This window comes from Nansenia antarctica (genome assembly GCF_963989245.1).
Source record: "Nansenia antarctica genome assembly, chromosome: 3".
Lineage (NCBI taxonomy): Eukaryota > Metazoa > Chordata > Actinopteri > Argentiniformes > Microstomatidae > Nansenia > Nansenia antarctica.
In genome coordinates, this window is record NC_137688.1 from 44,002,997 (window position 1) to 44,022,996 (window position 20,000).

The following is a 20,000-nucleotide window of genomic DNA, read 5'->3' on the forward strand; positions in this document are numbered from 1 at the left end:
CACACACCTTCCCTGATTGTGGTCTGCTATCCATGCTATCCTTCCAGTCACTGAAGCCATTTCACAGTTTACTGGTGCTGTGCACTGGAGGTGGGCTAGGTTAATAAAAACATTTTAACCATAATCTCTCCCCTCTCCTCCCCTCTTCTGCCCATTAAATCAAACTGTTCAAGGTCTCTGTGGCGTGATTAAATGCCACACACAGGGGTGGGAGGGAAGTAAAACTACCTGTGGGGTCGCCTTCACTTTAAAGCCTTTAAAAAAAAAGTTTAATACAGTCTGAACTGGTCTAGCAGACATGATGCTGGCTGTAGAGTCATTCTACACACACACACGCATGCACGCACGCACGCACACACACACTCACACAGACACACACACACACACACACACACACACACATAGGTGCGTGTGTGGGTGTGTGTGTGCGTGTGTGTGTCAATGAAGAACACAAGCCCTGGCTTGCTAATCTGGGCACAAAAATCACCCTGAGAACTGTCGATCTCATGAATGCAGACAGAGAATATCCAATAGCAAACATGCCTTTGAACTCTGCTGTTTCCATACTTCCGTTGGGAGTATGCCACTACCACACTACACTAGATGTTAGACCACTACCAGCTAGAAGTCCTATTGATCTGAAAATAAATTAAATTGAACTGTTCCACCACTAGGAGGTGCTGCAATCAGAATAGGTACCCCAAACATGCAGTGAGTGAGGTTGTATTGGAAAAAGGCCTTTCTTTTGGATTTCATCTGTCATGCTTGATCCTGTGCTGGAATTTGTATACCCCAACACGACATGCCATTCATTCTGACTTTGGTTTGTGTTTTCTTATTTTCTTATGTTTATTATTCTTTTTGTTTACTCCTCCCCTCTGTTTTACGTGTTTGTTTGTATGTTTGTGTGTCTTCTTTTTTTTTTTTATCCACTCCTCCATTGTTGTGTCCCCAGCTCGCCCCGTCGGTAAGTACCCATCCTTATGACCCGACTCATCCTGCATGTGCTCTCCATACATACACTGCTGCACCCTACTGCCTGAGTGAAAATGCAAATGACCATTAGCATTAACAAACTATACTGATGCTAACATGCTAACACGGGTGTTGTATCACCGTGCCACCATGCCACGGCCTTACTCCTCGACTGTGTGTTACTTTATATAGTTACAAAAGTGAGTATTCATTTACCAGTGTAATCTCTGATGCCTCCTCTGCTTACTAACCTGTTAGTGCACTAACACCTACATCACTGTAGTACTGTAGCAGTACACTCTAGAAAAAAAAGGTTTAGCCAAAATGTTTTTTGGGGGGGTTTCTCTATAGGATAACCTTTTTTTTTGGGTTCCAGCCAAGCATATATTCTTAGTAAGGGCAAGAGAGTATACTACAGGGACAAGTGTTTTGTAAGATACTAGGCCTTGTCCCTGTATTACTTGTGGATTAAGCCTATAGTGTAACTGTCACAGACATAGAAGTCTCATCTCTCCCCCTCATGTCCCCCACATCCCTGCACCTGGGGCTGTTTAACAGTCACGTCTTGAGGCCATCTGTGTGGATTTGGCCTTGCTGGCACATAGGCATGGGATGCTGGATGGGTTGGTTTCCTTCTTGTCTGGGAGATGGGGGAGGGAAGCAGGGAAACAGTTGTGGCCATTCTGCTCCTGACACATACTTTTTTTTTTTTTTACAAACAAAGAGATTCTGTGGCAATTGCCTATTTAGAGCTGTTGTAATGTTTCCAATAATAGTGAAAGAGACAATAAAGTTGAATCTAATCTAACCTAATGTAATCTAAGAGACGTGGTGTGTCGAGGGAAGAGATGTGGGATATCATTCACTCCACAGGGACAGCCAAAGCAGCCTTTTTTAATTCTATGTAGGAAAAAGGTGTAGGAGAGACAGAGAGGAGAGAGGTGCAAGGGTGCGTGTCGAGGAGAGCTTGTCTGGCAGAAGGGCTCAGACACCACAGCAATGGCAGGACCTCTGCTGCCAAAACAGCAGTGGCTGTCCTGCGACTGTCACGAACTGTCAAGCTCCTGGAAGACTTAGGAAATTACACATTCAGCCTGCCTGCCTGTGGGAAACAGACAGTAATTGCTGCAGTCTTTTGAATAAAATATGATTGAATGTGGGTTTCAAGAGGGAAAAAGTGATTGCTTGCCTCTGTGTGTGTGTGTGTGCGTGTGCATGTGTGTGCGTGTGTGTGTGTGTGTGTGTGTGTGTGTGTGTGTGTGTGCGCGCGTGTGTGTGCGTGTGTGCGTGTGCGTGTGCGTTTACATGTCAATATGTATATATCAGTGCGTACATCTCTGTTGGTTGCTTTCAGAGCGGTGTTTTGTTATGAATGCCCTCCAACTTTGGGGAGGCAGATGTGGGTCCTGATGAATTAACCATGGGGGCATAATCATATATGTACCTCTGAGGGTGCTGGAAGACTGAAGAAGCCTCTCACTGGTTATTAGGGTCCCGCGAATCAAACAGGCCCAGTGTGTGTCAACCCTGAGACAAGCTGCGGAGCTGTCACACACACACACACACACACACACACACACACACACACACACACACACACACTGCCCTCCTGTCTGTCATGTCTGTCTGTCCCTCACTGGATGGGGGTGCCACAGTCTTTAGAGATGCCCCACTGCTGTGCACATCCCCTAGCTGACCTACTATCCCAGCCTGGTTCTTCTCCTTACCAGGCACACATGAGCAAACAAGGAAAAAATAATGTGGAAAAAGGCCTCTTAATAGGCATGGAAAATCCTCCGAAATACAAAAGAAAGCCATGTGTAATTGAGTTGAACAAGCCATGCTAAGTTCTGCTGCATACAGTTTAGCAGGCCTGACACATCGTCTTCTTATCTGACGCCTTCTCTTTTCTTTTTTAATAACATAACAAAACTATTCATTATGTACTGACTACAGAAACACTATAGCACAGTATGTTCCTGTACACTTCATGTGCGAGAGGGAAACGAGGCGAAATGACGTGATAACGGGGGAGATAGAGGAGAAAGACAAGGTGTGAGAGGGGGTAATGGAGAGAGCAGCGTGTAAGTCATTAAACAAACACTTTGAGTGAGTGGCCTGTGTTAATGCAGTGTCTGGGACGGCCCCGGTCAGGCAGAGAGAGGAGAGATCTGAGAGAAGGGAGGAAACAGAGACTTTGCCAAACTGTGATTTAGGAGCTCTGTCTGTGGTATCAGACCCAACGTTGTGAAACGCCACAAGCTATCTAAGCTGGAGAGGGCCAAACGGGAAAGGCTGTAAATCTAGAGCCATCTGTAACATTCCCAACTCTGTGTATCTTTGACAAATAATGTCTCCCGAAAAAGGGATTACATGGAGGAATCAGCCAAACGGGAAGAGATTTACCCTGACTAGAACCAGCTGGGTTGTCAGTGGAAGGACTTAGTCTATACAGGAATCAAGAAAAACACAAAGAGAGCTGTATACTCTATATACAGTATCGTTTATAGCAACACGTTGTCTATTATTTCCATTAATGCTATACAACTAGATTTTACTTCAGCTTTATTGGAAGAATCGTTAAAGAGATTTTACACGGTTTGAATGAACTTTTCCTTATTGCACTTTGGAGGAAGTTCACTTTTTCTTATTACGTCCATGACTTCCTTTCTTTTGGAAGATCAGTCAAAAGTTACTTATCACGAGTTGACCTGAGGAAAAAGTGTGGGAAGAAAAGTTTGACGGATAAAAGTCTTGCTCATAGCACCGAAAGACAGCTATCTTCAGGTTCTTGTCGACTGAAGTCTGAGATCGGTGGCTTTAATTGGTTGATTTGAATTTCCTCTGCGGGAAGCCTCTTCTCTGACTCTGAGGAATATGCAGTTAGGAGCTGGAGATCTCTCTGCCAGAGCAGGCCATCTCAATAGACAGGCTGACAGTCACCGACCAAGTAATTATAAGTGAATGTTGACAATTTTCAAAAGACCAGATTAATATCTCCCCTGCCTTGTGTACACACTTGTGTGTATTCTGGAACACACTGTCCTACATCCCAATGACTCACTATAATAGTTGTATATTTGCGAAAGAGAGAATATAGGCTTTTATGAGATAAACGTGTGCTCATCTTTGACGACAGACAGCTCATCTGTTGAGTTGAAGTTGTAAACAGAGGAGAGACAGACATACTGACCCCTCCCCTCCCCCCAACCCCCTTGAGACTGTTTGCTCTGCCAATGATTCACTTACTCTCTGATTCACTATGTAATTGTGGTCTTGAGGGTCTAGTTGAGTAATGAGGGTCATTTTGCTGGGGACATGGTGTTATAGGGGAGAGAGGGGTGAGGACCAGTGGCGGCTGGTGCTAAACATTTTGGGTGGGGCACAGGTTATGGGGGCATGCTCCACGGGGAAGAATATCAACTTTAAAATCTGGATTTACAGTCGATTTTAGCATGAGAATGGCTCTACCCCCCTGTACAGACCTTGCCATCCCCTCTACCCCCCTGTACAGACCTCTTCATCCCCTCAACCCGCCTGTACAGACCTCTTCATCCCCTCTACCCACCTCTACAGACCTCTTCATCCCCTCTACCCCCCTGTACAGACCTCTTCATCCCCTCTACCCACCTCTACAGACCTCTTCATCCCCTCTACCCACCTCTACAGACCTCTCCATCCCCTCTACCCCCTGTACAGACCTCTTCATCCCCTCTACCCCCCTGTACAGACCTCTTCATCCCCTCTACCCCCCTGTACAGACCTCTCCATCCCCTCTACAGACCTCTTCATCCCCTCTACCCCCCTGTACAGACCTCTTCATCCCCTCTACCCCCCTGTACAGACCCCGTCATCCCCTCTACCCACCTCTACAGACCCCGTCATCCCCTCTACCCCCTGTACAGACCTCTTCATCCCCTGTACAGACCTCTTCATCCCCTCTACCCCCCTGTACAGACCTCTTCATCCCCTCTACCCCCCCTGTACAGACCTCTTCATCACCTCTACCCCCCCAGTTTTCTCTACAATTTCTACAATTTTCTCTCTACAGTTTCAACACGTTAACGTGTACCGAAACACTTGTTTCCAACGTGGTCCTACGTTTCTCCTACACCAAGACACATACAAAGAGCATAGAAACATACAAAGAGCATAGAAACATACAAAGAGCATAGAATATACAATCAGAATACAGTCTGCCATTCCTTCTCCCAGCATCGATTTGGTTTTCCTATCATGACTGAAGGACAGACGATTCACTTACTTACACTACTGTAAGTCGCTTTGGATAAAGGCGTCTGCTATTTGTAAACAAATAAATCATGTAAATGTCGGCTAAGGTGATCAGCTGAGCTTGACTTGGGACTTGACTAACAACAAGTGACACATTTCCCATCTCACACGCTGTTGTTGCACAATGTTATTGTGTGTGTGTGTGTGTGTGAGTGAGTGTGTGTGTGTGTGTGTGTGTGTGTGTGTGTGTGTGTGTGTGTGTGTGTGTGTGTGTGTGTGCTGGGTGAATACATAAACAAACAAGCGAAAAGACGACATTAGAAAATGTACCATGCTGACGATATTACTAAATGTTTGAAGTAGCTTTTATCTTAGCTGACTCTCTTACCTTCAGGTCGAGTTTGTGTATTCTGGCTTCGCAAAAGACCAACAGTAGCAGGAGAAACACGTCTCAAAATACATGTCGGGCCGTGCCATGGTGGCTAACAAACCAGCTAGGTGTATACTAGTGATATACCGTTGTGTGTGTATGATATTTACTATAACACTAGCTGGCGAAAATAGGATATCTTTTTCTCCCAAACTATTCTGCTTCCCTAGTAGACCTTCTTACTTCCGGGTACAACCACGACTTACACGTCACCAGCAGAGTGACGAGCAACGCCCACAACGCGTCAGACTTAACAACCGGATATTCAGGGCGCAATTTTTGCGCCCCGGCCGAGAAATAGGAGACAGCCAATTGGAGCGCTGCTACAGCTCACGTTGAAGCCAAAAGTATTTGGCCTGCGATAGACTTGCATTCGGCCGGCGCCCCGACTCCTCCCCCTATGTATTTTCACAGTGAATTTTACACACACACAGATAAAATGTTTATTGTATTGGAGGATTTTTAATGAATGCTGATAGGCGCCGACAGAATATCAGCCGCATTTTGTGAATAAACAATGTTTATTTGTATTGGAGGATTTTTAATGAATGCTGATAGGCGCCGTCAGCCGCATTTTGTGAATAAACATTTATTTAAAAAAAAAAACTTTTATAAATCGCAACTAGGAAGTGAAGGTGGGGGCGGCGCCCCAGCGCCCTCTATCGGCCAGCCTCCACTGGTGAGGACAGAGGGGGAGAGCAGAGGGCAGTGGGCCTAAGGTATAGCTGGGAGCCATGAGAACGTTTCCATAGACAGGCAGCGGTTAGCTATGCACATTTATCAGGAGTCACAACCCATGGTACAGATTCATGAAAGGTTCTTAAGAAGACATTTCTTCTTCACGGTTATTTTTGTTCCTAACTTTAATGAGGTCGTCTTTTTTTCTAAGAGTGCAGCTTACCTGGGTGAATAGCCTGTGTGTGGTTCCCATGGCATTGTCGTGGCGACAGTCCTCGGCGTGAGTTGTCTGTCCAGGGCTGATGAGAAAGATGGACCATGCTGCATGGAAACTCTAAACAACACAACGTTCACCCTTGTGTTCTTGCTTATCTGTATATACCCCCCCCATGCCTCCTCTGTGTTCTGTGTTACTCCATGGGGCTAACACTGTTATTCCCACCCTTCCGACACAGCTCCACCCCAGTTCGTCATCCGACCGCGGGACCAGATCGTAGCACAAGGCCGTACGGCCACCTTCCCGTGTGAGACCAGGGGGAATCCCCAGCCTGCAGTCTTCTGGCAGAAGGAGGGCAGCCAGGTAAGTGCATACCAACGCCTCTGAACACCCTACAGTACATTACATACAGTATATCAACCTTCCAGGCAAAAGAAGAAGAAGAAGAAGGTTCAACCTTTGTCATTGCACAGAGTACCACAACATGTATTTAATGTTCTAGGCCAAGGGGTCAGAGCCATAGAAGGCGACCCTGGAGAAATTAGGGGTTCAGTGCCTCGCTCAAGGACACTTCGACATGTGGCCAGCCGGGGTTCGAACTGCCGAGCTACCGACCTTGCGATCATTAGACGCCGGCTCTACCAGTTGAGCCATAGCCGCCCTAAAACGATACAGATTTACGGTTTTTGCCGCATTTGAACCTAGATTTTCAACCTCAAATCCATCAAATCAAATCAGGTTTTCATGGCTTGGTTTTGTCACGGTTTTCAAGTAGAATTGCTGTTTGTTGACTGCATCAAATATCAACCAAAATTGGATGTTAATTCCTATGTTTACTTCGGGTTTTGTCTGGCGGAAAACCACTGTGTCTTTATTTACAAGAATGTTCTGTGTTTAGTCATCCAGTATGTGATCCTAATGCATTATTTATGAGAAGCAGTTATTACTGTGTTCCTGAAAGTCTAGTATTGTCACCACACACATTGGATGAGAACCATGCCCTTGGCTGTGTGTATGATACTCATATTATGAGTGTCCTCGGTGCTCAGTTCTACCTCTCAGCGACATAGACACACACACACACACACACACACACACACACACACACACACACACATACAGAGAGAGAGCGAGGGAGAGGGGGAGAGTGAGAGAGAGAGAGAGAGAGAGAGAGAGCAAACTGCACTATCTTCAATCAGTATCAGTATCTCTGGCACACATACACCCGATACACCTTTGTACAGAAGAGCCGCCAAGCGACAGTGTGGCCGGCGAGGCGCTAATCAGTTTCCCATGACCCCGTGCTGATAACAGCGATCCTATCACTCACACAGATAGCCCATTCAAATACCTGGGTGTCCTCACAATGCACAACAACAGCGGCAATTAGGAGCCTGCCGGGGCCTGTAGATGAGCCAGAGATATGATTCAGCTATGGCTGGGGCTCAGACACACACACACACACACACACACACACACACACAAGCACAAGTAAATGCACGCACACATACACACACACACACACACACACACGTACAGCCAGAGGCCAGACAATTACACCAAAGTGCCACTCAGAGAATGAATAGGGGGGATATACAGTACAGACTCACACGTTAACACACACACACACACACACACAAATGCTGTACACTTAGACTCTCACCCCACACAATTCACACTGCAGTCCTGCTGAAGCCCACACAAACCAGATTCAGAACAAGTTATGGTTGAAGCATGAGAGTGACGTACAACTGCAGACTCTCTACTCACCCATACCGTACAGTTCAACATGTCTTATCACCAGTATCTTATCAGTGAATACACTCCCATGTACTCTGAATGTTCCCTGGAACGTTTTAAAAGGAATTTCACAGGCAGCTGAGCCAAAACTGAGAAATACGGGACTGTTTATCTATTCCTGCCCTTCTCTCCCTCTCTTATTTGTTTATTGATGGCCCTTACCTTTTCGGTTCCTCTCTCTCTCTCTCTCTCTCTTTCGCTCTCTTTCTCGCTCTGTCTCTCTGGCTGTCTCTCTGTGTCTCTGCCTCTCTCTTTATCTTTCTCTGTGTCTCTCTCTCTCTCTCTCTCTCTCTCTCTCTCGCGCTCTCTCTCTCTCTCTCAATTCCATCTTAAATAAGACATGAAAGTATTTGTTAGGAGAACAAATTAAAGCGGTAATTAAGTAATTAGGCACGAGAGGAAGGCTTTCTCTGTCTCACTTGAGGATAATGAAGGCGACATCTATCATGTGTGTGGAGGTGGGCATAGGGCCTAATTAAAAAAACGACATAATTCGCCCGGCATTAAAGTCATTAGGTGTAATTGAATCTGGCTAATGTATTTCCTTTCCGTTCGCCGGCTTTGAGGACTTTGAAAAGATACATAAATAACGTCCACAAAGGGAGGGTTGGTGGTGGTGGTAGGATGGTGGTGGTGGTAGCTTGAGGAGACAATAGAGAGGTAGAGGTGAGGTTTTCCTCACTGTCAACACTCCCCCTTCAGGCTATTGTTGCACCCTGATCACCGCTCATTACCACTGTTCACCTCTAAATACCCTATATTTATTATACCTCGTAAATTGGCAATTTTCCTCATTAAATCAACCCTGCCCATCCCACCCGCTGTGCTCATGCCACATATTCAATTGAAGCTAGGCTCCTTAGGTGGTGTGTGTGGTTAGGCAGGCAGGCAGGCAGGCAGACAGACAGGCAGGCAGGCAGACAGGCAGGCAGACAGGCAGACAGACAGACAGGCAGACAGGCAGACAGGCAGGCAGACAGGCAGACAGACAGGCAGGCAGGCAGACAGGCAGGCAGACAGGCAGACAGGCAGGCAGGCAGACAGGCAGACAGACAGACAGACAGACAGACACAGACAGACAGACAGACAGGCAGGCAGGCAGGCAGGCAGGCAGGACGGCAGACAGACTCAGACAGACAGACAGACAGACAGACAGGGGTAGTCTGCGTAAACAAAACAGTCCCAGAGCAATTATGAGAATCAGGCAGAGTGAAACCATCGAAGCACCACCAAACACACACACACGCATGGACACACACACACACACACACACACGCACGCACACACACACACACACACACACACACACCGCATTTCGGAACACTCACAGGAGCCAGGAGGCTGGGGAATAAGAACCTTCCATTATGTGTAACCAAGCCATCAAACCTGGTACAGTGTCATTCATTAACCCAGCGATGGGTGGAACAGTGCTTTCAACCATGTGTGTGTGTGTGTGTGTGTGTGAACCAGAGAGACAACTGTACGCAGGGCTCAGGGTCAGTTGGATGTGTTCCTAAACGTAATGGACCCATGTCTCCACTAATTGGTGTGTGTGTGTGTGTGTGTGTGTGTGTGTGTGTATGTTTGTGTTGTTGCGTGTGTGTGTGTTCTTTCTGCAGAACCTGCTGTTCCCCAACCAGCCTCAGCAGCCTAACAGTCGCTTCTCGGTGTCGCCCAGCGGAGACCTGACCATCTCGACCGTGCAGCGGGCGGACGGAGGCTACTACATCTGCCAGGCCCTGACCGTAGCGGGCAGCATCCTCGCCAAGGCTCAACTGGAGGTCACAGATGGTGAGGGGGAAACTGCCGCATACCCCGCTACCCATGCCAACCACGCTAGCTACTATGCACGCAGTGCACATCAGTGCGCATGCACTGTACCCAGTACACACATGGGCCTGTAGCAGGGTTGTTCACACACACACACACATAAACACACACACACACACACACACACATGCAGACACACACACACACATGCAGACACACACACACACACACACACACATGCAGACACGCACACATGCACACACACACACACACACACACACACACACACACACACACACACACACACACATGCAGACACACACACATGCACACACACACACACATATACAGGCACACACACAGTTATTTATTTGACGATGTGCAGTAATGAACCCCTGCATTTGTCTGAGAAACAATTCACATTCCCATGACCTTGATTTTTTTTCATTTTTGTTAGACACCATTCAAAAGTTGTTTTCTTTTTTTTCTTCCAGATAGGGAATAAAGCATTAACCTTGAGTCTTTCTGAGTTCAATGACGTGTGTGTATGTGTGTCCGTGTGTCCTAATGTGTGTGTGTGTGTGTGCGTGCGTGTGTGTGTGCGTGCGTGCGTGTGTGATTGGGTGAATGAGTGAGTGACAACAGTTAGCGTGTCTGCAGGGTGAGTTATACGGTCCTACTTGTTCTCAGTGGTTCTAATCTGTGCTGCTGTTGAGATGGGAAGATGGATGACGGTCTGTACGCCGCCTGAAGTGTCCGCTTGGGGGGAGATTAAAACACACCAATGTCAGACACCATTTTTTAGAGAATGGATTTGAATTGGAAATTATTTAGAGGAGTGTGTGGTGGAGGAGAGGAGAGGAGAGGAGAGGAGAGGAGGATGTGGGGGGGGGGTGGGCTCTAGGTCATGGCCACACATGTCTCTTGGCTGTGCGGTGTTCAGGTGATTTACTGTCTTGTGGGGGCCACCAGAGCCCGCTCGGTTCAAGGAGAGCGGTAATGAGAAATCCCTGATCCAGACAGCCAAGGCCTCCACCCCACCCCCCTCCACGCCTCCATCACTCCAACACACCACCATCCCCTTTCTGGACCAATCTACTGCACACCGAGCTTACCAGGTGATCTATCTCAGGGCAGTACTTCAGGTTACCGTCAGGTTTTCTTTTTTTTGGACGACGATTTGAACATGTGGAATGTTACTTGGGTCATTAGTCCGAGCAGAAGGAACAATTAGGGCCTATAACTGAACTCCTCCAGACCCGGAGAATCCTGGATCGTGCATCCGTTTGGAAGACCGTGGCCATGAAGAAGACAGGGCTCTGAGCCAATCATGGCTGCTTGAATCATGCAAGGTGATAACAAAGACAACCAGAGGCCTCCCCTCGGTGAGTTAATGGGGCCGGGTGGGCTACAGGCCTACAGAGGCCTTGGCTGGGGAGATAGGCTTGGTCTGAAAGCTCTCAAGGCTGAGGTTTCTCAAAGACTAATCCGGCTTGATGCATTCGACCATCATCGCCTTAGTGTGGATAAAAGCATTCCAGTGGTGTGGGGGGGAAGTTAGAATGATTATCAATGAAGGACTCTGCTCTAAGCAAATACAACAGAGTCTGTCCAGTACATGGGTGATCTATTCACCATCTCTCTCTCTCTCTCTCTCTCTCTCTCTCTCTCTCTCTCTCTCTCTCTCTCTCTCTCTCTCTCTCTCTCTCTCTCTCTCTCTCCAGTTATCTCTCGTTCCCTCAGCAAAGTATGGTTATGGTTATGCCTTCACAAGACAATCATGGTGGATGTATTTCTCCTTGTTTGTTCAGGCCACTCTGCTGGAAAGAAAGAAAGAAAGAGAGAGAGATACAAAGGAGGGGATGTGATGATGATGATGTGTTGAAAGGTTAGAGAGGTAGACTTGCTAATTAGCCCCCGCAGGTCTGACATCATTAATCCATACCTTTTAATTAATGAGTGCTGTGAGATGCCAGGGGACTCCACATTATTCAACAGTGAAATATAAACTGCCTGTGTGCTGGAACTGTAACTCTGAGATAGAGCACCTTTGACATTTCCCTCTATTTCATTGTAGAACCCAGAGGCCATATCTAGCACATTAGAAATGCATATATTCATTCAAACAGGATTTATAATTTAACATTAGCATTCATCTAAACAACAAAATTAACGGCTCAAGCTTTCTTTCGGCAATACTTTTTAAAATGTATTGTTCATTTTTTTCCACTTTTGATACTTAGAAAAGAATGGTACCCATCTGTATTTTGGGACTGCAAAGTTTTGTTTTCGGATTTAGATGCACTGGTGGTTGAAAGACGACCATTGTTGTCCCTCGGATTGTTCTCCCCATTGAACATAATGAAGTGTTTCTCTGAACCACTCTGGGAGTCAGAGCCACCATGCTCCTGACCACAGAGCCTTGAGTGGTGTGCACGTTACTTTCGCCAGCCGTCACTGGGACTGGAAACTTCTACAAAAATCCCCCCGCCACATCACAGAAACTTGAAAACACAACATCTCAGTTGTTATTGTTTCCTGCTTCCTGGAAAAGACAGGGTTTCATCATCGTTCTGTGACCTGCAGGGATAATAGGGTGCTTCATGACCACTTGATGTAAAAATAGACAAAGTCCTATAAAAAAAAGACTTGGACTGTAGGACTAGGATGTGGTGACTACTAATATTTTGAGTGACGCCTCTGATGAACTGACTCTTTGTCCTTTCCTAGTGCTCACAGACAGGCCGCCGCCCATCATCCGGCAGGGTCCGTCCAATCAGACGCTGGGAGTGGACAGCGTGGCCCTGCTGAAGTGCCAGGCGTCTGGAGACCCCATCCCTTCCATCAGTTGGCTGAAGGACGGGGTCAGTCTGCTGGGGAAGGACCCCCGCATGTCCTTGCAGGAGCTGGGCAGCCTCCAGATCAGGAGCCTCCGGGTGAGAACCGCCACAACAGCCTGCTCCTAAATACACATGGGAACGAAATGGTTCTAAGGTCCCTGTGGTAGGAGAACAGTTTGATTAATATCTTTGGATTCCAAGTAGGACCCTTTCCACAGAGAGGGCTCTACATGGTACCAGTACATATACAACCAAAATAATCTAAGAGTGAACCACTAAACACCACTAAACACTCTTCACTGACTGGATGCAGACTGCACAGGTTGTAAATATGTCACATGTTGTTGTGGTAACCTTGTTCATAGCACTCATTCTCTCTCCCTCCTTCTCCTAGCATCGTATTTCTCTTCTTCCCTCCTCCCTCTTTTGTTTGTCTCAACGAGAGTTCTTCTCCTTATGTTCATCCACATCCCTTTTTTTGACTTTTCTGTGCTCTTCAAAAGTGTTCTTTGTAATGCGACCCACCCTCCTCCAGTTTCCCATACTGACTTGGCTGTGACTTTTCTGTGGATTTGTCTTTCTTTGTGTGTGTGGGGGTGTGGGTTGGTGTATGTATGTGTGTGTGTGTGTGTGTGTGTGTGTGTGTGTGCCTTTTGTGCGTGCGTGTGTGTGTGCGTGAGTATGGCATACAAGCTTAGGACAATTCAATAGGACATGGGTTAGGCATAACTTTGACGGACAAGGGGAATCATATTGCCTTGAAGAGATGAATGGGTGGTATTGATTTTTGTAAATTGTTTGATACTATCACTTAGTGACACAACGGCTCTTACAAGAGACAGCTGTGGAAGGCTGGATGGGCTCCAGCTGTAGAGAGGAGGGGTGAAGAGTTAAAGAACAGACACACACACACACACGCACACACACACACACACACACACACACACACACACACACACACACACACACACACACACGCACGCACGCACGCACACGCACACACGCACACACACACACCCACACATAATTTAGGGGTATTGAATTTGAAATGCTCACATCCTCTTTTCCCCACTCCGAGGCCTCTCAGTGGAATATCCATTAGACTTGACAGAGCTGCCGACCACTGACATTTTATTTAATAAATGGAGGGAAGGCGCAGGGACGAAAACCCACGAACAACCAAAGTTCTAGACAGACGGATGGAGCGACAAGCCAGCTGTCATCAGTCCAGGGGGTTTCAGTGCCGACCCTAAATTAATTACCACGCCTTTGTTGCGGTTGGCGGAACAAGGGGAGGTGGGGGGGGGGGATCGGGGGGGTAAAGTGGTGTAGAGGGGAGGGGGGAAATGGATTTCATTAGGAAATTAGCGTCAGCACTCTAAGGCACTCACAGTGACACAGGGTTTGGCCAGTGAAGCCCCTGATATGCCTGGCTGAGCAGCCAGGAGTGGGGATCACTCATAGCGGCTGGTCTTTGTGAAAGATTTAATGTCAAATGTGTTTGTCTGACTGAATGGGTTATTTGGTTGTTTAATTTAGTCATTGAGTGTTTCCAACATACTTTATGCAAAGGTCCCACAACATACTTGATGCAACATATTTTGGAATAGCCTTCATCTTTGATTTTTTTTGGTCTGTTTTACAAGGGAGCTTGGTATGCACACAATTTACAACCTTGCATCTTCCAAAATGAACACATTATATATTACACAATCAGGAAAAAAAATCAAATTTTTCAACAAAGAGATCCTCAATCAATATGCAATCATACACAAAAGAACAGGTTACAAACATTGCCATCAATACAAACAGGAGAACAGAGTACCATTAGGACGGACCAGGTCTACCATAATACACTAGGCAAACGTAGGGCATAGAGGAGAAGTAGGAGGGAGAGAGAAGATTATGTCATTATGCCCAGTGGGTTGAAGTTGTTTCTCCATTCTATTGTAGCTCTCAGACTCTGGGATCTACACCTGTGTGGCTGCCAGCTCCAGTGGGGAAACATCATGGAGCGCCTTCCTGGAGGTCAAAGGTGAGATGGCACCTGTTTGAGGTGGGGGTGGGGGTGGGGGGGGGCAGAAATGGTATATGTACACAATGCAGGCAGAAGTAAATCGGGCCGGGGGCTGTATCTTGTTGCACCCCTGACTTAATGAACCTCCCTTATCCTCGATCAATCATCTTATTGGTCCTGATCCTCCCCTTTAATGGTTGCCCCTGGTGTCGTCCTTCTGCAGAGGCGGGCGGGGTCATGGTCATTAAGAACCGTGATGAGAACGAGCTGCCTGGCCCTCCCTCCAAGCCTCAGGTCACTGACGTCACCAAGAACAGCGTCTCGTTGTCCTGGCAACCTGGGCTGGCTGGGGCCTCGCCTATCTCCTCTTTTGTCATTGAGGCCTTCAGGTTTGTTATAAAGATTTTTTACATGGAAAATGTATATTTAATTTAAATGTCATGCTGTACATACAAACATGTGTATATCCATGACACATATACACTATGAACTAATATTCTAATATACTTACATTTTACTGTATATTATAAACATTAAAAAGCAAGATTAAGAATATGTTTGAAATCCCCCCTTCACTCACTGTTTATGTTTATTGGTTTAGGATATATGATTATACTATAGTAACACATAATGTGATATCCTTTTTTATCATTCCATTGCAGCCAATCGGTGAGTAACAGTTGGCAAACAGTTGCTGACCACGTCAAGACCACACAGTATACGGTCAAAGGCCTGCGACCCAACACCATCTACCTGTTCATGGTTCGGGCGGTCAACACCCAGGGTCTGAGTGACCCCAGTCCCATGTCAGAGCCTGTCAGAACTCAAGGTACTGGAAATGATCTTGTTTGAGACAATAGTTCTCATCATAGCTTGCTCCAGGTTCTCAGAGTGAATACATGAATATAGAAAAGGGAAAAGGAAAACTCTAAAACACATTGGCTTCCTTGCTACTTCACATACTTCAAATGGAAAGATAGCAACGTATTGGTCAACAGACCTTCATTATGTAGAATGAAGATGAACCGACTTGACCAGGGTCTCCAGCTTGCCAAACACTGCCACTGCCTTAGCCCGCTAAGCTAAAGCCTTGACATTAGCCGAGCGAATTATCTTGGGGTGGAGCTAACGAAAGTGTTAATGATCTGGTAAGGTCACTCATCATGCACATGTGGTCACCAACCCAGCTCAAAACATGAAACAATAACGACATTATGGAATGAATCTGCAGGGTTTCTCGTAATCACATTTACCATCATGCAGTACGATTTCCCATTTATTCTCTCCTCCACCATTATGTCTGCAGCTTTCGATAATGAAAGGTCAGTGTGTTCTCCTTCAGAGTGTGATGGCTATCAGCCCTCTGCCTCTGCAGTGTGTGGGCTGGGAGAGGACAGTTCTATTGAGATACCGCAGAAAACCTCCAAAAGGTCAAACTCTCCATCTCAGCAGTGCTCTTTAAGCACTAGCTACAAGTTAGGCAATTATGTAAAATACACATGTCTACTTTTGGACGAAGTAACCGAGTTAGAACAATCCCTGCTATGTTAATGATCATAACAGGGGAAAAGGGCCGCCTCCAAACCAAAACAAGATTGGATTAAGGTGCCGTACAGACCGCGGTCTCCTTATTATGTTCATTTGATAAGTCCACTCCCGCAATGGTAGCACGCCCTGCAACCATTGGCGTAGCACTGTGTAAACGCATGCCAAGATTATGTTGCTGAGAGAGAGAGAGAGATAGAGAGAGCGAACTTTAATAACATAATAACATCTTTCTTTATTTGCTGAAGGCCTTGCATTGTTGATGCACAGAGACAGTTATTGACAGTGGCAGTCACGGCAGATGAATAGATTTTTCATGTCTTCCAAACTGCATTTGGCCTGTCCTGCCCTATTAGGGCACTCTATGATTCATGGCTCTGTTGGCTTTTCTCATTTGAGGCTATTTTGAAACACTATTTCCTCTTGTGAATCATTTATTTTATTTGTCACCCCTGTTTTCTTCAGTCGCCCGACATATCTTGGTTGTCATCCCACTAGTGCTGTACGCACTCCTCCGACCACACTGCGATCGCGGTTTCTAACTGAAAACATGTGTGGGTGTGTGAAATAATGTGAAATGGGCTGGAAAACATGTCACAGTGTCATTTCATTCATATGCTCTCAAATATGGGTCCTGGGTTATGTATTCAGAGTTCACTCATTGATGTGGTTCATGCAGTCAGGCCCCAGTAATAGCAGGCAAGTCAAACATCTAAAGACCTTTTTCTTCTGGCCATATTTTTCTTTCTTTTCTCAAACCCAGACCCAAATGCTTTAATACAAAAAAGGAATGAGGTCATTTTAATGAAGATTAAGTTCCTCCTTTGTGACAGTGCCACATTATGCTTTGTCAAATAAAAATATATGAAGATGAAACCTATGTATGGAAACATGATGTATCTGTTGTCCTTGCTCAAGAGAAATTGTGATTGTTGTACCGACATTTCAATTGAAGTCATGAAGTCACAGTTGTATAGATGTAGATGTATTTGTGGAACCTGATTTCTGATGTGTATTCACTCGTTCTTTTAACAATAGCACTGGCGATGGGCTTAGCCTGATTATCAGAAATGGAGTGAACTGTGAATATGGAAACTGTTGAGTACTGGAAGTAATCTCTCTCTCACTCTCTCTCTCTCTCTCTCTCTCTCTCTCTCTCTCTCTCTCTCTCTCTCTCTCTCTCTCTCTCTCTCTCTCTCTCTCTCTCTCTCTCTCTCTCTGTCATGTAGACATCAGCCCTCCAGCTCAAGGTGTGGACCACAGGCATGTACAGAAGGAACTCGGGGAGGTCATAGTTCGGTTGCACAACCCTGTGGTCCTCAGTCCCACCACCATTCAGGTCACCTGGACGGTGAGTGCTGCCGTGATTGGTCAATCTCCATGTTCGCCCTTAACGTAACCAATCGGTCCATCTATAATGCTCTGCCTGGTGTTTTGTACACATAGTACAGAACGCTTACACGTCTTACAAGATGGAATAGGAGAAATCAATTTAGAATTTACACAAACCATGTTCTCCAACATTGACTTACTGCGTGTCCTTTTATGTCTTTCATTTGTACAACCTTGAGTCCTAAAGTCAAGAGTGTTGATATGAAAGGGACAATCCTTCTTTGATGTCAGCTACTGCAGGTGTTCCTCTGGGCTCCTTTTTTTGTTTTCATGTCTGGAAATTTGACTCAACTTATTCCTAAGACTCTACAGCTTTGATATATTGTAATTGCTGACTTTAAAGTAAGTGTAAATCAAACAGCTGACAATGTTTCTTTCAGCGGCAGTGAACATCAAAAGGATGTGTCAGGGGCATCTGGTTGCTCATCCATCTTAGGTACCTCTCTGGGTCATTTTCTATAAAGACAAAAACTTTGCACAGAAATCAGAATATTGATATTAACTGTGGATATTTGTGCTCTCGACCTTGAGAGTGCTGCTTAAGCCAGTTGTCCTTCACACCACACTCAAATTATTTCCCCCCCCACCCTCACACAGACACAGACACAGACACAGACAGACAGACACACACACACACACACACACACACACACACCTTCTAAGGACAGACATGTGCCAAATAGACAGTGTTTTATTAGCTTAGAAACTATATTAGCTTAGACTTGTTTCTGGGCTGCATCATTGAAAGCGTGTGAAATAACGCAGATGCTAAAGTATATTTCTGCATAAATTCAAACACTCTCTCTTGTTTTGCTCAAGGTTGACTATTACTTTCACATTGGTCAGCTCAGCCCTTGGTTAACTACCCCCTGTTTATAAGTGCTGTGTTACCATAAATCAGTCAATAGCTCCTATTTATTGTGATGTCATTTAGTGACATTGGGTGCCTGCTTTCATTTACAAATGAACCGCATTAGCACTTTTTCTAGTGACATGTTTATTGACCTGCGTGATCATTTCTCACATTCGAGACTTGCTAGCTCATTTAATACCAAGGTATTTCTTTATGAGTGTGTGTATAATCAACACAGAACACAACCACCTAATCAATCAGTGTTCGTTCGGTAAACAGAGGAAGGACAGGCAGCTCTGGAAAGCTTTTATATGCCCAAATCATCCCATTAATGAAAGTTACACACCAGGCCCGGGGATCCATTTGAGCTGATTTACTCTGTAGATGCAGGAGAAAAACTGCTGCTTAATATCCCACTTGAAAGCACGCCTCACTTCTCCTACTGTTAACAAGCCATTACTGTGAGTTAAACCCCCCCCCCCCACCTCGTCCTCTGCATACATTCAACTTTTTCCCTCTCTGGCTAAATAGCCCAAGTTTTCAAGAGAAGGCCCCCTTATTGTTTTGAACGGGGCTGTTGCACCTGCAGGCTCTCAGTCTCAATTGCCTCTATGCAACGCATCTGTCTTTATGGCTCCTCTCTCTACCTCTGGTCTCGCTCTCGCTCTTCTCTGCACCTCGTCCTACGCCTTGTGGGACCCCTGCGTTGGTTTCGCTAGTTGGTATTTACAATACATGGGAGACATGCATATGTATGTCTTTTATAGCTGCTCTCCTGAAAGCCTTTTTATGGAGGAGCTGGGTACTGGCGGTACTGGCGGGGGGGGGACCGAGAGAGTGTGGAGCTGATGTCAGGCTGCTCCATGCAGATGCTAATTGGTCTAAGTGTGTCAGACCTTGTGATAAAAGGGCCATTAAATCAGTTACAGCCTCTAAAGTGGTGTGATGCGATCCTTGGGAGGAAAAAGTACAATCTGTGGAACAATATCATTTTATGTACTCGGGTGGTAAGTAAGTATATCACTCTGCTGTGTGCCTGCCTTGGCTGATCTTCTTCCTTATTTTGTTAAACCCTGCACTCTTATAAACGTTGCTAGACGAATCCTGTGAAGGACCTGTTATGTTTCCATGTAGAACCGTTTCTACAGAGGTGTTAAATGGCACCAACGTGGATTTGTTAAAGTGTGCTCCTACAGGGACAAGCCGGAGAACCCTTTTTGGCTCTAGGTACTGTAGAACCAAAAAATGGA

At 46.0% G+C, this 20,000-nt stretch overlaps 1 protein-coding gene across 1 annotated transcript in view; it reads left to right on the top strand.

Annotated features, from left to right (window-relative positions):
* Window positions 1–20,000, top strand: part of robo2 (roundabout, axon guidance receptor, homolog 2) — a 187,878-nt gene that overhangs the window by 122,809 nt on the left and 45,069 nt on the right. Inside the window, 7 exon segments of the mRNA XM_080526614.1 lie at window positions 6,772–6,896; window positions 9,953–10,124; window positions 12,834–13,039; window positions 14,897–14,978; window positions 15,184–15,349; window positions 15,623–15,789; window positions 17,735–17,856. Of these exon segments, the coding sequence (XP_080382740.1) occupies window positions 6,772–6,896; window positions 9,953–10,124; window positions 12,834–13,039; window positions 14,897–14,978; window positions 15,184–15,349; window positions 15,623–15,789; window positions 17,735–17,856 (1,040 nt within the window).